Source organism: Cryptomeria japonica, chromosome 7 (genome assembly GCF_030272615.1).
Source record: "Cryptomeria japonica chromosome 7, Sugi_1.0, whole genome shotgun sequence".
NCBI classification, from domain to species: domain Eukaryota; kingdom Viridiplantae; phylum Streptophyta; class Pinopsida; order Cupressales; family Cupressaceae; genus Cryptomeria; species Cryptomeria japonica.
Genome location: NC_081411.1, coordinates 417852677 through 417871018, shown reverse-complemented (window position 1 = coordinate 417871018; position 18342 = coordinate 417852677). Strand labels below are relative to the sequence as shown.

At 36.4% G+C, this 18342-nt stretch overlaps 1 protein-coding gene across 1 annotated transcript in view; it reads left to right on the top strand.

The window, feature by feature from the left end:
- The first annotated feature begins 1267 nt into the window (after nucleotides 1-1267).
- Nucleotides 1268-18342, top strand: part of LOC131033389 (metacaspase-5) — a 28092-nt gene continuing 11017 nt past the window's right edge. The window contains exon 1 of the mRNA XM_057964614.2: nucleotides 1268-2033. Coding sequence (XP_057820597.2) covers nucleotides 1688-2033 — 346 coding nt within the window. The 5' untranslated portion in view covers nucleotides 1268-1687. The remainder of the gene's footprint in view (nucleotides 2034-18342) is intronic.

The following is an 18342-nucleotide window of genomic DNA, read 5'->3' as shown; positions in this document are numbered from 1 at the left end:
AAATCTTTGTCAATCCCAACTGGCCAATGAGGAAAAAAGAATGTTGAGTGACGAGGAAAATAGGATTAATTTAAATTTGTAAATTCAATATCGATGGTCATGACAAGTTCAATCGTCTTGCATCAATTTTTAGAAGATGTAAACCATTGATCTTCAGAGTTAACTCAATTACTTCAAATAGGGTACGCCTTCAGCGTAAAAATAATTACTTTCAAAAATTGACACATTGAAATTGAAGCTACAATAAAATAAATAAAATAAAAACAATTTATGCACTTACAAAATAAATATCTTAAGCTTCATATATTGAAGCTACATAAAATAAATCCTTTAGCTTCATGCTTCATAGAAGCTACAATAAAATTCAATTGATGTGAAAAGAAATAAAAATCCATGTACTTTCATTATTCCTAATATCTTATATAAATAAAAAGAATGTAAAAATTTAAAAACAATGATAATTGGTAATACACAAAAATCTACTTCTGGCGAATTTCGGAGGTCTTTGGGGTTTTAGGCGAGCTAGAGATTTTCAGAGCACTTAGCACGCTTCGTAATTTTTTAAAACTTCAGACCTGAGCGCCCTATTTCGCATACTTTGCAAAACCTTGGAGTCACGACATTGTTGATTTTGGCGATTCTTGGAATTTCGGAGCTCGACACCTATAAGAAAAACTTTGGACTTCCAACGAAATAAAAATCCATGTACTTTCATTATTCCTAATATCTTATATAAATAAAAAGAATGTAAAAATTTAAAAACAATGATAATTGGTACTACACAAAAATCTTAAATCTAATTTTTTTTATTACAATATTTTAAAATTTAGAAATGATTATGCCTTATCGTTTCAATTATGAGAAGTTTCTAAATTGATATTTAAGACAATCCTATAAAAAAATATTTTAAAAATAAATTGACAAAGTTTCTAAATTTTTATAACAAAAAACATACTAAAAATTCATATAAAAAATAATAAAAAATTAGAAACAATTATATCTTAATCGTATCATTTCAAAATATTCTAAATAAGTTTATATTTTTATAATAAACCTTCTAAAATAATATATCAATATTACCTATTATGATTTTTTATGGTTTATTAATAATTTGAAGTGTCATATTTAATTTTTTTTAGAAAAAATAACCTGTCAATGCATATGGTTTAATAATTTTATTGGTTGTTATATACGATCTATAAGTAGAAAAACGGCCAAATAGACCGTCAAGTTCCAGGCCTGCTAGTAACTACCTGTCCTAAAACATAATTTAGCAGTGGACAGTAAATGATTGGAACAATTGTTTTTTTATGTTGGAAACCTTGACCTTAAATTCTTTAGAGTTTCTGTCCAATAGGCGGCCTTTGACGTTATTCCCAACCAGACTCCAATAAAAATAATGATAAATATGGTCCCACCATCCTGATAATCCAAATTATATGCACAATACGTCCTCCCCACATGGCCACCCCCACTGGAAATCCAGGGAAAGAATTCAAAATTGTGGGTTTTGCCATTAAAAAATTCCTTTGGGTCAACAAAGCATCCAGTATGGTAGATCGCTATGCGCACAATCAACCTACCTTCACGCGCAAAACTCTCGACAAAATTCTGTGATTGTTATCTGCTGTATCTGCAGAAAGATTAACAGTGGTTTTTGGGAGATTCAAAGGGTGATTTGATTACAATGACTAAGAAGGCCGTACTGGTCGGATGCAACTACCCGGGAACCAAGGCGGAATTGAAGGGATGTGTGAACGATGTGGAGAGAATGTACCGATGCCTGACTGATCGTTTTGGATTCCAAGAGGAAAACATAACAGTACTCATAGACACGGATGAAAATTTCAGGAAGCCCACGGGAGCCAACATCAGGAGAGCCCTATTGACCCTGGTGAAAGGTGCAGAGCCCGGAGATGTGCTGTTTTTCCACTACAGTGGGCATGGTGTTCGTCTGCCTGCTGAGACCGGCGACGATGATGATACCGGCTATGATGAATGCATTGTTCCCACTGACATGAATCTTATCACAGGTTTGTTTTGCTTTCTTATTTCTTTATCATCGCTGATTGCCTTTTCCTGTTTTAACTTCTCTATTTTGGATTGGCAAATCCCTCTTGTGAGACGTCTTTCAGGTTAGATGCAACATGTGACAGGGTGCCCACTGTCTTGTCTTGTCCCTTGGGTGTCAATTTGACCAGGCTGACTGTTACATAGACTTTTTTAGCCTCATTAATTTTTTTTCACTTCTTCAACCACACCCAAAAAATAGCACAATTGGGGGTATCTTCAGTCTGCATTATTGTCCGAATAGCCACACCCAAAATTGGACGCTCTAGTTTTACTATTTCGACACTCCATATTTTTAAGTTGAGATGCCATGACCAAACGGTATCTTGCTAAACCCGTTGGCTTAGATGCCACAACTTGGGGTATCTCTTCAGCAGGTCTTGTCCATTGGGCTAATGGTACCCAAAATTGGAATGCTGTAGTTTTACCTTTTTCAACATTCAGTATTTTTCAACTTAGATGCGACGACCTGGGAGTATCTCGCTACACTTGTTGGTTTAGATACCATGACTTGGGTATCTCTTCAGTAGGTCTTGTCCATTGTGAGTCACACCTGAAATCGGATGCTGTAGTTTTATCTATTTCAACCATAGCTACAATACTTGGACTCAACTCAGACTTGACAAGCTGATTTTTGAAAAGACTTGATGCTTAGACTAGGCCAAGATGTGGCTAAGGCTCACCAAACTGAAAAAACTATGAAATATCGAGAATTTTTAATAATTGAAAGCTTGTATCTTGTACCTTTCAATAAATAAATATTAAAGACACAATAAACTAATCAAATAGATGTTATTTTGATCATATATGTAAGCATGTATCGATCACATGAGTAATAAAAACAGATTTTTGCTGAAGGGAACAACATTTTCAGATATCTATTATAGATATTGTCAAGTGTACACAAAACTCATGGATTATGAAATTCATGGCATCAAACAAATATCAAAGCTAAAGGAATAAGTCTTGGGCTAAGAGGGGCTTGCATCACTCGTCTTAACATCCATAGCTGTACAACAAGTACTACATAGAATTAATAGACTTACCTGGCTGTAATGTTTTCCGAGTTGCCTTTTATGTGTCTCATGCAAAAAGGTCTCCTTGTGCAAGTCTATAGATCTCAATCTTAGAGATTATCTGTGCTCTATTGTATAATCCACTTAGAACCTCTTCATTAGCCTTGAAATCTCAATGAAATTAGAATGCGAGGTTTAAGAAACATACAATTGCTTGTAAGGGCTTGTGAAGTTGAATGTGGCATCATCAATCAATGATGTCCCAAATATGACGAAATTGATCCTAAATCCCAACATAAATGGATCTAATGGCCTTCTTGATCACATATATAGTTCATTGCAGGTTTCTCCCCATTAACAACTTGAAGGTGAACAATTAAAGGTTCTATTAATTGCAGTTATAATCAAACATTAACATAAATAAGTGTGAAAGAAATTCCAAAATAGAAATACAAACAAAAATATAATGAAATGCAAACTATGCCTCTACAGTCTCCTTTGTTGAAAGCTAGAAGCTATGCTCATTAAAAACCCTATCAACAATGTGAACCCTTGCATTGATCTTAGCATATGATGATGTACACCATCTTTCACTAACAAAAATGTGACTCAAAGCAGCCTTTGACTAAAAAATTATTGCAATTCATGTAGTAAAGTTTGTTGCAAAGTGAGCCATTCTTAGATGAGCCAACTCCTTGTTCGTATATTTTCTCCTTAGGATGAGGATCCAAGCATGGTTGAATATATATTTGTAAAACATTTATACCATACTTCATATGATTTGATCCATGGAATTTTGCCAAGGCCTCTAATATGAGGTGAAGACAATGAAAAGTCTATCTATAATAACATAAGTTTTTGTATTATTTGCACAATATTTTCACCCTTTATCTTGAATTGTTTTCTGATAGGAGAATCCCTCTTGGAGAAGTCATGACATGCCATCTGGCCATGAACGACACTCGTAGCTATGCAAGGAGTAGGTAGGAATGACATAGCAAAAAGCCGATAATCTTGGAATTTGGAGTTTGGGGATATCGCATGATAGATGCCACAAGTCTGGAGTGAGGGACACAGAGAGAAGTCTGATTCATTGACAGAGAAATGGAGAAGAGTGGGGTCAAAGGGAAGGGACGTTGGGAAGGAGCAATTTCACACTTCAACAAGAATAAAGGCAAGGAGTTGGGAGAAGTGGCATGCCAAGAAGGATAACTCTGACACTCCTACATCTTGTAGGCTTAAAACATATTGGAACCTTAACAAATTCTAAACCCAATAAGCACATTGGGGAAGAGGAGAAAGAACACAAGAAAAATTGGACCAAGGGGAACACTGAAAAACAAGAAATAGCCTTCAGTCCACAAACACAAATTAATTGAAAAGGGGACATTACAAAGAAGAGCCCCCCATATTTCTTTGTGACCTTACAGAACTAAAAATTGGGCTTGGCCCTTGGGGCTGTCAGCACCTTTGTTGTTCTCCTTTTATCTGCTTTTGTTTGGTCATATGTTGCAAGGAGTGCTTCATCTCCTTCTCAACCTTTGGACTAGCTATTGTATATGGTGTAACATATTGACAAGGGATCCATGCAAGGTGATATTTGAGTCAATTTATGCTTTCGTTCATACTCATAATGCAATGGATATAATTGCTAGACTTGGTGTCCATGCTTTTAGCAAGGATCCTTTGGTTTGCCATCAGTTCTTCAATTTTCGGAAGCCATATTCCTTTCAAAAAAAAAAATTGAAATTTAACAAAAGGGATGCAACATACATAAAACAGTAATACCATAGTTAGCAGCATAAATGTTGTGAATAAAATTACAAAAATGTTGCATAAAAGATTTCAGAGATCAATAGTGTTGGATGTGGAAATTATATGAATTTTTCTAAAGTTTTGTTCTTATCGCAAATTCAAATGACCTGTAGGCTTGAATTTTCACAGTTATAATTGTGAAAATTCAAGCTTATAGGTTGTTTAATTCACATTTTGTTCATATTGCAAGTTTAAATTACTTGTAGGCTTGAATTATAACTGTGAAAATTCAACACTTTTAGACTTTAACATAGAAGGAATCAAAGGATATTAAACTAAGAAAAAGAAAATCACAATGTGTAGCTCACTTGAACTTGCAAAAATAAAATAAAATTTCTGATTTCAAGCAAAAATAATAATAAGTTACTTGTGGATTCATGTCTTAATTGCATGTCCTAAATCGCTAGTTGTGTGCTGCCCAAAATGCTTATAACAATAAAAATTTTAATAGGGGGTGAAAAAAAAAGCTTTTATCCATTTAGGCAATTTTTTTAGATAAAATTTGTACGAGTTATTAAAAAACTTGCCAGTGAGGTTTATGGCGAGTAACTTGTCGGGATTTCTGGCTCATGAGAACTTGTGAGTTTTGTGAGTAACGGAAACTTTTGCAACTATGGTCTAAGGTTTGTTTAATTTAGTCTTAGGTTTAGTTAATTCTTAGGGAGCTTCCCCTCCTAATTTGAAAAGAGGTTTTATCTCACAGTGTGTCATGACACGGATCAGCCTGTCAAGTATTTGCTCCTGATAGCTAGACGTCCTCCAAGATAGGAATGGTTAAGAACAGCGAATCAAATCCAATTCTAATCAACAATTTGTCTAACCAGATTCTCTTCAAGCAATTGGTGATTTGTCTAAGCAAGTTAAGGGATTAACTTAAGCAAATTAACAAAGTCTAAACAAGAGGCATGGGATAGTTATGAAGAGATGCATCTTTGGAGAAGGTTGTGTATGTGGGAAAAGACATGATCCTTCATTGAGATAGAGGTGATATATAAGATAGATCCACGTGGGCATGAAGGGTATGGAAGCAGAATGAGCAATTTTTTGGAGAAGAGCATTCATAGAATCGAACATTTACAACAATCATCCAATCAGGCAAATATTATTGTGAACAGAAGAGACAGGCAAAGGATCAGACCTGTAATAGATAAGATCTAGATTGCTCATATCAAACAACTAATAGCATTAATAACTATTGTTGTGGGCAAATTTGAGAGTAAATCAAGAAGGGGACGTCACAAATGATATCAGAGCACCATTCCTGCCAGCCTGAGGGGACATTACAAATCAGTTAAAGATAGCAATGATCATCATTATGGACAGCAAACCAATGATAAGGCAGAGATCTGTATATTCATGGCACCGCTTAGGCAAACTCAAATTGGCCAACTCCAAAATCATTGATACCTACAACTATGACAGAGATCTCAGTATAGAAAGGCAAGCGCTTCTACAATTATAGAAAGACACGTGTATGATGACTAAAGCAAAGACTAAAGAGTAGAATAATATGCAGTGATGATAGCATAAAACCAAGAATAGCAATCAATTCATATACTAGGCAACAGAAGTGACTTAATACGATATGGTTGAGCGATTCATGAATAAGAAATAGTAATTAATAACAAAGTGCAATTTCTTAAGAGGTTGATAATGCAGTTATTTGATTAGAATAAACAAACTACTAATAAACAAGTAATAATATATAAACCAAGAGCTGCGATTTTTCTGAAGGAATGACTTATTATTAGAAGATGCAACCTATGAAAAAGACCCTTCCGTTGAAGAATGAAGAGTGATATCTTTTGAAAATAGGCTCCCTTGGTAAAGGTATAAATGGAGATTGGAAATTATAGTTAAGGGTGTGTATTATGGAGTGTGATCTGTGTGAATAAAAAGAAGAAAGATCATTTTAGAAGAAGATAAGAAGTGCAGCAATGAAAATTAACAAGAAGAGAATTATATGAAGGTAGCAATAGACATTGATTGAAGAAGCAGAGCATAAGGAATACATGCAGATCTAAAAGAGATGCGTTGAGTGATGAATATACAATGTGCAGATCTAAAAAGGTGCATGTAGATTTATGAAGAGAGTGCATGCAGATTTAATAAATAGATTGATTATATCAATTTGTGAATAACATATCACTTACAAGTAGAGTGTGTTGAATGTACAAAGATATATTCGATTATATATACACACCAGTTTGGTCTTACATAAGAAAATTATTTCAGAATTGAGGAGAGGATTGTGAAGATTTTATGAGACTTATGAGGAGTTTATAATCTGATTTCTAGCAGATTAAAAGGTGGGGTTAGGCCCATTTTCTGACTGTAAATGGCTTATGAGTGGCAAGATGGGGTTAGGCCCACTTTTGGACTCTAAATGGCTTATGAGCAGCAAGATGGGGTTAGGCCCACTTTTTGACTCTAAATGGCTTATGAGCAGCAAGATGGGGTTAGGCCCACTTTTTGGCTCTAAATGGCTTATGAGAAGCAAGATGGGGTTAGGCCCTCTTTTTGGCTCTAAGTGGCTTATAAGCGGCAAGGTGGAGTTAGGTCCCCTTCTAGGATCATCAGAGTAGTAAGGTGGAGTTAGGCTCCCTTCCTACCCTCCGATGATTGACTATTGACTTAAAGGGATGAAGTGTGAATAGGGAAAGCAGATACAAGCATCCCACTAGGTAGACCAGCTCAAGTGGATGTCCAATGTGCCTGCCGTTGGGGCCAAGAGGGTAAGTGTCTCCTCTTGGGCTTAGTGTGAGGATGGCTTTGGGCGGACCTATCATGCTTCCTCCTCCAAATCCTTCGATGCACTTGCTTGTTGTAGATCCAAACACCTTTTTCTTTCTTCTTGATCTTGCTTGCCTGCAAGGTAAGAATAAATCAATGGATGCATTCTAGTTGATAAGAAGGGATCTAACAATACGTGTATTTCTATGTATGCTCCGTGTCTACATATATTCATGTGTATGCTTCATTTTTTAATGTGTATGCTCTGTGTTTGGTTCATACTTGATGTGTTTTCAATGATTATTATAAACATATTCCTATCATCATATTTCTATTTTTTGAACACTAACTTTGCTTGGGGACAAGCAAATTTTGGGAAGGGTGGATTGTCATGACCTCGATCAGCCTGTCAAGTACTTGCTCCTAATAGCTAGACGCCTTCCAAGATAGGAACGGTTAAGAACAACAGATCAAATTCAATTCTAATAGACAATTTGTCTAAGCAAATTCTCTTCAAGCAATTGGTGATTTGTCTAAGCAAGTTAGAGGATTGACTTAAGCAAATTAACAAAGTCGAAACAAGAGGCATGGGATAGTTGTGAAGAGACAAAACTTTGAAGAGGGTTGTATATGTGGGGAGAAGACATGACCCTTTATTGAAATAGAAGTGATACATAAAACAAATCCACGTTGGCATGAAGGGCATGGAAGAAGAACAAGTAATTTTTTGGAGAAGAGCATCCATAGAATCGAACATCTACAACAATCATCCAATCAGGCAAATATTATTGTGAACAGCGGATACAAGCAAAGGACCAGACCTGTAATAGATCAAATCCAGATTCCTCATATCAAACAACTAATAGCATTAATAACTATTGTTGTGGGCAAATTATAGGGCAAATGAAGAATGGTACATCACACATTGTTCTAATTTATGTTGCCTTGCAAAAGAGAATTGAAATGCTAACACATTGTTGATTTTTGAATTTTTCCTTTTCTAGACAACTCAAAATGTGTAATATCCCCCTTATTTTTTTTCTGATTTTATCACAAAGTTACATTCAACACAACACTTGTTAATGTTAGGAAATGTAAACTAAATGCTGTTGAAAGTAACCCTCCACTTTTTGATCACTGAGAGCCCAATTTGGGAGGGTGAGAGCATACCGTGACGAGGAGATTGTTAGATGCCAATAATGGAAAATGATTACAATCTTCAGGCGGCAAGCCAGCCCGTTCCGCTTATATAGCGAGATATTGAAAACAATGCAATCACTTGGCGGTAAACCAGCCAAGGACAAGCCAAAGATCAACCACTTGTTCAGCGGGAGGACTAGAAATGAAATTTAAATCAGCTCTACCGCTTATGCAGCAGGAGGATAGTATTACAATATCCAAAATAGGCAGCAAAGCCAGCCTCTTCCACTTATGCAGTGGGACTTAAAGCAATAATCCAATCAGATGGCTGTTAGTACTACTAACTAGCTTACAATGCATAATATGGATTACAAACTAAGAGAAATCACTATTCCAAGATAGGCGGCATAGCCAGCCTCTTCCACTTATGCAGTGGGACAAGAAAGAACAATAAGAACTACTATCTTTACAATTCGGTAGCACTTCGTTACAATTATTCATGGATGTCCAAATGAGAGCCCAAGGCGTGTATTTATAACTTTTCGCCAACCAAATTCAAATTCAAATTCCACTCAAATGGCACCCAAATTCCATTACATTTCATTTCACCCCTTAGGCGCTGCATTTCATATTTTCCCCTTAGCATATGGCGTCCAAACATGTCCCCCCTTAAGTCGAACTTTTGGAGATAACATAAAGTCTATAAAATAATAATGATGCATTGTATTTTGGCGTCCAACAAGAGGGTGAAATAATTCGCCCAAGTAGACTTAGGATAAAATTATTATTTTCTTTTTTTTCCCAAGTCGTCCATCCATAAAATAATCAAATATTAAAACCTTATGCTTAAAGTATTAATATATTAAAAATTCCTTCTCCTCAAATACTGATTATTGCCAAATTGAGTCGGGGATTGAAATGCTGGAAATCACCAAAATTGAACTGAGTTGGAGTTCTGAACTGAATTGCTAAAAATATTCATCTGAGTGAACACAAGATCTTGCCAAAATAATACTGCCAGAAATAGCCATTGAGTTGAGTTGCAGAACCCTTGCCAAAAATAGCACTGCCAAAAATAGTACTTATTATAAATAGCATACTGCTAAAAACAGTAAGTGTTTCCAAAGTGATTTTTACCACATTCTGAGCAGTTGCCAAACTTACTAAAAATAGTAAGTCCCGAAAAGGTCCTTAGATTGGTTTGCATGTTATACCATTATAGAGTTCATAGAAAACCCAGAAAAACCCACTTACTAAAAATAGTAAGTCAAATAAACTCCATAACTTGCTATGCATGTACCCTCACTGCGAAGCTTTCTGAAAACCCAGAAGGAATCCAGAACCCAAACTGATAAATTCCAACATGCAAGCCTTCGAAAATGCAGAAACATTCTCCCAGAGGTAGGAAACCCTAATTTCTGCTTCCGACTAGCCTATGGGTCTCCGAAATAGGCTAATGACCCCCAAAACAAACTAGAGTGGAAAAGGGGACATTACAAAATGGAACAATGCGAGGAAATCCTCTATTGAAATTTGCAGTGGAAGCTCCTTGATTAAATCTACTTCTACAATCTAAACAACAAACAAGATTGCTACTTATGCATATTGTCCAACATATCTATTGAGGTTTTGCATGAAAGTAAAACAATGTAAAAGTAAAGTTGACTTGTCTTTTTAATCTCAGAAGTAGGAGCACAAGACTCTAAAAGTTCTCATCTTGCCACAAAGAGATTCTATTATGCAGTTGAATAACAATGTGAACTAGAAACAAAATAGAGACCAATGAATTTTTATTAACCATAGGATTTTTTTTGACATAAGAAACATTCTACAAATGTGAGATTGAAGGTAACAATTCCTTAAAAACACACAAAGCTACCGATTAAGAAGAGAGAATGAGTGTTGAACATAGATCTTATTACTACGTTATTGAATCTGAATACAATAGACTAACTTCAAAGCTGAATGGGAACTTTTGCAACATAGGTTTTGAACAAAATTTCATTACCATCTATGTGCGCAAGAAATGTATAAGTGCTCAAGAAGAAACTTTAAAGGAAAAATAGAATAAAATAATCCCAATAAACTCTTTATTTAAAGAAAAACTTATCCCTATCTTCTAAACTAAGGAAATAATGCTATCCTAAAACAATAATTGCTAAAACAAATAAAGAATTGCAAGTTGACAAAATTATGCTTTTACTTTTGCTCAAAATTAACTAATAGCTTCAAAATATAAAATAGTTAAAAATGATTATTTATGAATCATAATTTTCTATTACAGATCTAAATCTGAATTATCTGAATAATTTGGAGACTTAGGAGACAGAGCGCTATCTTTTCCTCTTGCCAATCAAACTCAATCTGAGAACTCTATGATTTTTGTGGTTGCAGGTTTTCATCTGATTCTTCGCTGTCTAATTGTTGAACAAAACTTCTGTAAACTATATTTGATACTTAGGCAAATAGCAATTCTAGCAACTTAAGTCTGTTTATATTAAATCTAACTACTATCTACATCAATTATTCCATATTGTTGACATTGAAAGCCGATCCTCCTAACTAGGTTGTGTTTATCTGCTCTAAATTACTCTTCAGCATATCCACATTATCTTCAGTAAATGTGAATGGCAAAGGTGTGTAGAAAGATAGAATATCCTACTAAACAATCTTCATCTTCCTGCAACTTAGATAGCACTTGGCAATTATCCATCCACTTTGGAATATGATTAATCAAGATTTACAATCACCTTCAATCTCACCAACTCTTCTTCTCCCCAAAACGTCATTGGCTCTGAATTATATAGAATGCCACTACACAAGGAAATATTAACAGTCATAGAGCATTCTAACTCAATAAACTTTCAAATGGTAAATCCTACCTCTTTCAACAAATTGAATAAATCATCAATTGTTCTTGTGCCATCATCACAAGGATTCCCATTCCACTATTGAATTGTTCTTCCATGTGACACCACCTAGTCAAGTTGTTTCCGTTGAGATCCTTCATCCAGCCTTGGTGGTGAACTTGTTCTTGTCTCGGATACGAGATTCACAAGATGAGCAATGTATGCATTTAATTCCCTGCTTTCTGCCTTTCACTTTGCTTTTGCCTTACAATCATTTTCTAACATTTCTTTCACATTTTCTGTGGCAAAGTGTAACAAGTCAATGTTACCTCACCTGTTTACTTGTCTTAAGTTGGCCTCTAAAAATTGGAGATCAGCAACTTGCAAATCTTGGGCATTTTTATTCAAAGGCAGGTATGGTAGTTTAACAACAATGTGCTCTTTCTCATTCTTCTTAAACCCAGTAAAAGCATTTGCGTGCACTAAAGAATAGATGAGATTCCTTGTTTCTAGTTGACCTGTTATCTTATTGATCATGGTGATTAGGCTGAGTTCTTTGAAATCACTTTGATACAATTTCAGTAAGTAGGCAGTCCTCTTTGTCATTGATCCAATTTTGTGTGATTTCTTTTTGGCATTCTTGTACATCGTTATCCCACTGAAGTTCACATTGTTCTAGATCAATTAACTGTTTCTTCATAGAACTATAATCCCAATATGGATTTGAGGGTATCAGCATCCAATCTACAAATTATTTAGTTGTCAAAAGTTATGTTACTTCTAGTGGTAGGCTCATAATGGAAGGCACATGCTATAACCAATTCAAGGGAATAAATAGTGGCGAGAAAGGAGATTATATGGGTGATATTATTTATTTATTTAATGTAATAAGTGTATAAAGTGACTTTAATGGTTTTTAAGTAAATATTTTAATAAAGTCACTTTATTTTTCCTCGGGCTTAAGTTAAATATTAAAAGTGCCGGAAAATTAAAACAAGTTCTAGAAGCTTTCCCAGAATGTTATGGAGGAGCAATGAGAGGCTCATTTGAGATATGCTTGGTTGTTTTCTCATATTGGCTTGGAGAGCTTCTTGAAGCTTGTAACCCTAGGATGAAAACCCTCATGGATTGTTGGTTTCGGTAGTGGGCCTATCTACCCTAGTCAGTGTTGGAGATATCATTCAAGTATTTCATTGTGCATTTATTAGTTGTGTCCTTCAAATCTATGAAGTCTCTTTTAGAGAAAAATTTGTAGGGTTTTGAACATATACTTATATAGCAAATAGTTGTGAAAGGGGAATAGAGATGCCATGTTCGGTATTATCTATTAAGCGACCCATATGGAGCTCAAAGAAATATAATATTGTGAGTCCTTTGGCATGGGAGCTTGGATTGCTTGTTCGTTTCATTATATTGCATTTTCTTGGAATGGGCTTGTTGCTTGGTGTGGTTGTCTTAGTATTTCTACAAATTGTGGGCTTCTATGATTCATGGTGTGAGTCTCTTCTATTGGATGGGAGTCTCCTCATTCTCCCACCTCAAAATCTTAATTGGAAACCACCTCAATGTAGTGTATCTATCCTTTTTCCAAACACCCATGACTTGGTTGCCATGGATCTTGACAAGTGAAGCACCATTTTTTACTTCAAAGTTCATTCTTGGATTCCTCAAATTTGTCTAGTTTTGGGGGTAATGCCTTAGGTTGAGGGAAACTCTTATCACGAAGCTTCATATGTTGAATTAGTGGTGCATTCTTTAAGTAGAATTTGTTTTTGGTTATTGAATCCTCCAAATTTAGGGATTGCCTAATGGCCTCTTGCAAGGAATTCAAGTCAAATGCCCTTACCAAACTCTTGAGTGGTTTGGATAAGCCCTCTACAAAAAGAACTATGAGTCCCCTCTCTGTCACATCAAGAACCATGACTGATAGCCTTTAAAATTATGCCACATAGTGCTCAATTATGCTCTCTTGCCTCAATTGTGCTAGCTCCCTGAAGTGAATCTCTAATTCCTTCTTGTCAAACCTCTCCATCAATCTTTGGCCAAACTCCTCTAGGAAAGTGATTGAGCTATGTCCTTGGGTCACCATGCCATGGTATCACCACTTAGGAGCCACACCCTATAGGTGAAGTAATGCAAACTTGATTGCTTCCTCCTTATGCATATGGTTTAATGAGAAATAGCTATCCAATTTCTGCAACCAAGCTCTAGCTGTGACCCCATTGGATCCATTATAGGTGGGTATAGTGATCTTTCCCAACTGCTGTTGTATATCTGTCCTTGGCTGATCTTGATGTCTTCTTCCTCCATGACGATCATTCCTTATTTTCATATTATATTACTCCATTAATGGCATGTCATGGTGGAAGGCTAGGTTTAGGGCACTATATTCATCATGATACCTTGCCATATCATCCTCAAGTCTTGGTGGAACTTGTTGCTCTTCCTCAAATGGATCCTCTTAACTCTCTCTGCGAAAAATTGTCTCTAAATGTTTTAGTTGCTGGATTGACTGAAACATCACCATTGGTTGAATGACTTCCTTAAGGACCATTCAGAATAGATCTTGTAGCACTCCAATGTTGATTCATTCCTTTCAAAGTTCTCACAACCTTTGCCATAGACACCCACATGGTGGACTGAAATTCTTTGGCCAACTCTCTGTTTTCATTCCTAATGACCTCTTGGAGGTTGATTTCCTCATTCCTATCACCCATGGCTTCTTCCTTTCTTTTTTCCCTTTGTTGGTACCTAATTTCTTGTAATGTCCCCTTCTTGCACCTAGTCAGTTTTGGGTTTTCATTAGCCTATTCCCATGTTCCCGTAGGCTAAGTGGATTTGGTTAGGGGACTTAGTGTTTGGTGGAGAGCTCTAGTAGGTGATTTCAATGTTTTCTAGTAGAGTTTATATTTTCAGCATATGTCTATTTTTAGCACTTGGTCTTGGCTTATGGCTCCTCTCAGTTCAAAGTGAAGTGCTCAAAGTTAGTGCCTTGGTGATTTCTAAGGTTGAGGATAATATTTAATTTATTTCACTTTTTTGCATAATTTTTCATTAGACACCCATAGGCTGGCAAACAAAGTGGCTTTTACACCACAATAAGATTCATCATGGTTATTTTCCTAGTCAGCCCAGATTTAACACTTATGCAATAACTAGTTTGCATAGAATTGAAAATCAGAAGCACATGAAAATAAACCATACAAATAATAGTTTGCAGATCTCAACCAATCTGATAAAAAAACTTTATTCCAATCAGAGAAACGGGACTCAGACTCAGCTCAGACTCGGCAAGGTCGACTCGGACTTAGACTCGGCTGGACTCAGGAAAGTGAAAAACTCAAGAAATTTAGAGATTTTAAAAGATTTAAAACTTGTTTCATGCACCCTTTATTGAATACACCTTAAAGACACAATAACATCATCAAACTCGGCTCATTTGATTACATACACAAGTATACATCAATCACATAAGCATAAAGGCAAATTGTAGCTGAAGGAAATAACAAACATAGATATATAAATATTGTCAAATGTATACAATATTGCAAAACTCATGGAATAAAAAATCCATGTCATCATATGATCATCATCAAATGTTCCATACAAATACCAAAGGTAAATACAACTACAAGCCTATGGCTCAGCGGAGCGTGCACCCTCTGGCCCCGACCCCCTGTGAAGGCGTCTAAGGTAGGTCCTGGATGATTCGACAGCCATAGCCACTCCCCGTGACACCATGCCATGCTCACCAACATTAGGAACATCTGTGTCACTATCAGTATCTGCCTCTGAATCTCCTGTCTCTGCTCGTGCTCTCCGCTCCTCCTCTGCCATGGGTACAGCCTTAGCCTCTATATCTACCTGGTCGATCCAATCAATGCCATCATCACTAAAGACAGCCGCAGGATCTGTCTCAGTGGCCCACTCTGCATCAGGATTAACCTCATCTAGAATGATAGTAGATATGTCAGCTAATGCATTCTTTCTCATTCTCAGGCGGAGGTTGTAGTGAACAAAGACGAGATCATTCATCTTCTCCACGGATAATCTATTGCGCCTCTTGGAGTGTATGTGCTCAAACATACTCCAATTGCGCTCACAACCAGATGCGCTGCATGGTTGGCTCAAGATGCGAATGGCCAACTTCTGAATATTTGGTGTCATTGGGCCAAAAAAGCTCCACCAATTATCTGAGTTTGAAATGAGAAAAATAAATAAAATCACTCTCACTCAAACTCATTTAACAATATACAATAAAACTAAAATTAAGCCTTACAATTTATTTTTACCTGGCATCATGGTTTTCCTACTTTCTTTTGCGATAGGAGGAGAGAAGGTCTCCCCTTGTGCATTTGAGAACAACTGTAGCTCTCGAATAAGCTCTGTCTGAGTAGTACCAGCAGGTGCCATCTTCTCCATGTTTGAGTATAGCCCATTAAGAACCTCCACATCAGCCTTGAAAGTAGGGCTAAAATGGAATGCCGGATTTAGATAATAGGCTGCTGCATGGATGCGCCTATGAAGCTGATGATGCCATCTCCTATTAATGATCTCCCAAATGGGACCATACTTGCTCTCATCTCCTTCATAAACAGATTTGATGCCCTCCTTCGCCCTATCCATGCCCTCATATATGTAGCCCATTGCGAGCTTTTCTCCATCCGCAACTCGCAACAAAACCACCAAGGGCTTAACAAATTGCAAAATTGAAAATATTGTGTAATTTAGAAAAATGAGCAAATAAGAGAACATGATGAATAAGTTATAAAACAAAAAGTTAAATTGTAGAATTTATAAAAAATTTACCTTCACTATCTCATCACAAGGGATCCAAAAGTCTTGCTCATAAAAAATGCAGTTTGCCAATCTTTCCCTGCAAGGGTGGCAGCATAGGATGAGGAAGACCACTCCTCACCAACAATCATACGTCTCAAGGCCGACTTACAGTGAAGCATGGACTGTAATGTGATGAAGTTTGTGGCAAATCTTGTGATTCCTGGACGAGCTAACTCCTTCTGCTTTGTGTATTGTCTCATAAGAGCCAACACCCATGAATGATTATATACAAATTTGCACACATTTCTTGCCCTTTCTACACATCTCTTGACCCATGGGAGTTTTTCAATATCCTCCAACATGAGGTCAATGCAATGGACGACACATGGAGTCCAAACTATAGATGGGTGCCTCTCCATCAATAGTCTACCTACAACAACATAATTTGTTGCATTGTAATTAATGAAGTTACAAAATAGTAACTAATTTGCAAACAAAATTAGTCTGTATTTGTAATCAAAAGTTTACTTGCAACAACATAATTTGCTGCGTTGTTGGTCACCACCTGTACCACATTCTCCTCACCCACCTCATCAATCACCTCCTCTATCTACTCACATAGGTAGGTGGCATTCTTGCAATGGGCGGAGGCATCAATGGACTCGATGAAAACGGTGCCCCCTGAAATTAAAAAATAAAGCAAGATCAATGATCATTCAATAAATCATTAAATGAAAAATAAAAAATTAATGACTAAATGAAACTAAAATTAATCAATCACCTGCGGAAGAAACAAGAAAATTAAGGAGAGTTTTATTTCTCCTATCCGTCCAACCATCAGTCATGATGGTGCAACCTTTAGTGCTCCATATCTAGCGTTGTTCACCTAATTCCTTCTTCACATCATTCACCAAATGAGTCAAAATGGGTCCCCTCAAATTAGACTCAGAAGGGACTTAGAACCCCGCCCCACATATGGTAAGGGCATCAACCGTTTCTTGCCAATAAGGAGACCTGTCACAAATAAATTAGATGAGATAAGTTAAGTATGAACTATGTAGTATGTACGAGAAAAAATAAAACGAAGAATTAAAGTATAAACATTAAAACAATCAAACATAAAACATTCACCTGGCTGTAAAGAATGGAACATTGCCGTAGACCCAAAACCTACCAATTGCCATTTTAGCAGCATCATGGACTTCCTTGTTCCAACCCATGCTCTCAAGCGACTGTTGGGACCCAGGAGTAGTGCGAGGCACAAAGAAGGTATCCAACTTAGATTTACGAATCTCTAGGTCCAATGCTAACACTCTCAGTCCCACTACCACTGGCAGTGCTAGGAACATGAGTATTGGCACCTGTAGAAGAGGAAGCACTACCACTAGCAATAGCATGGTGAGTGGGATGATGTGGAGGCATGGAAGAAGGCCCTCCAACACAACCTAAAGTTGTCCCACTTCCAATGGCTGCGCGATCCTCCTTTTGCTTCTTTTTGTTTTCAATTGCTTCAACCATTACATAGCACTCGCGTATGGCCTTAGTCGTTGCTTCAATGTATGGGTCAGCATCATGGCCACGCACACAAGCAATATGGTATTTCAATATATAAATGCCTCCATGGATTATTGTTTTGCAAAACATACATTTTGTCTGCCCCTTTCTTTGCCCAGGAAAATCTTCGTGAAATTTCCAAGCGGGGTCCTTTCTAATTGGGGGTCTAGAAGATGAAGAAGACATTGTATGATAGTTTTGTGAAACTTGAGGCAAATAAGAAAGCGAAGGTTGCTGCAATAAATTATAAGTCATAAGACATTACAAATACAAAAAAAAATTAATACATTCATTCTTTGTTGTGAACTCATTCTCATTGTACATTTTTTTCAAAAAAACTAAGATAGGGTTTGTAATTTGTTTTTTAAAAAAATGTAGGGTTTGAT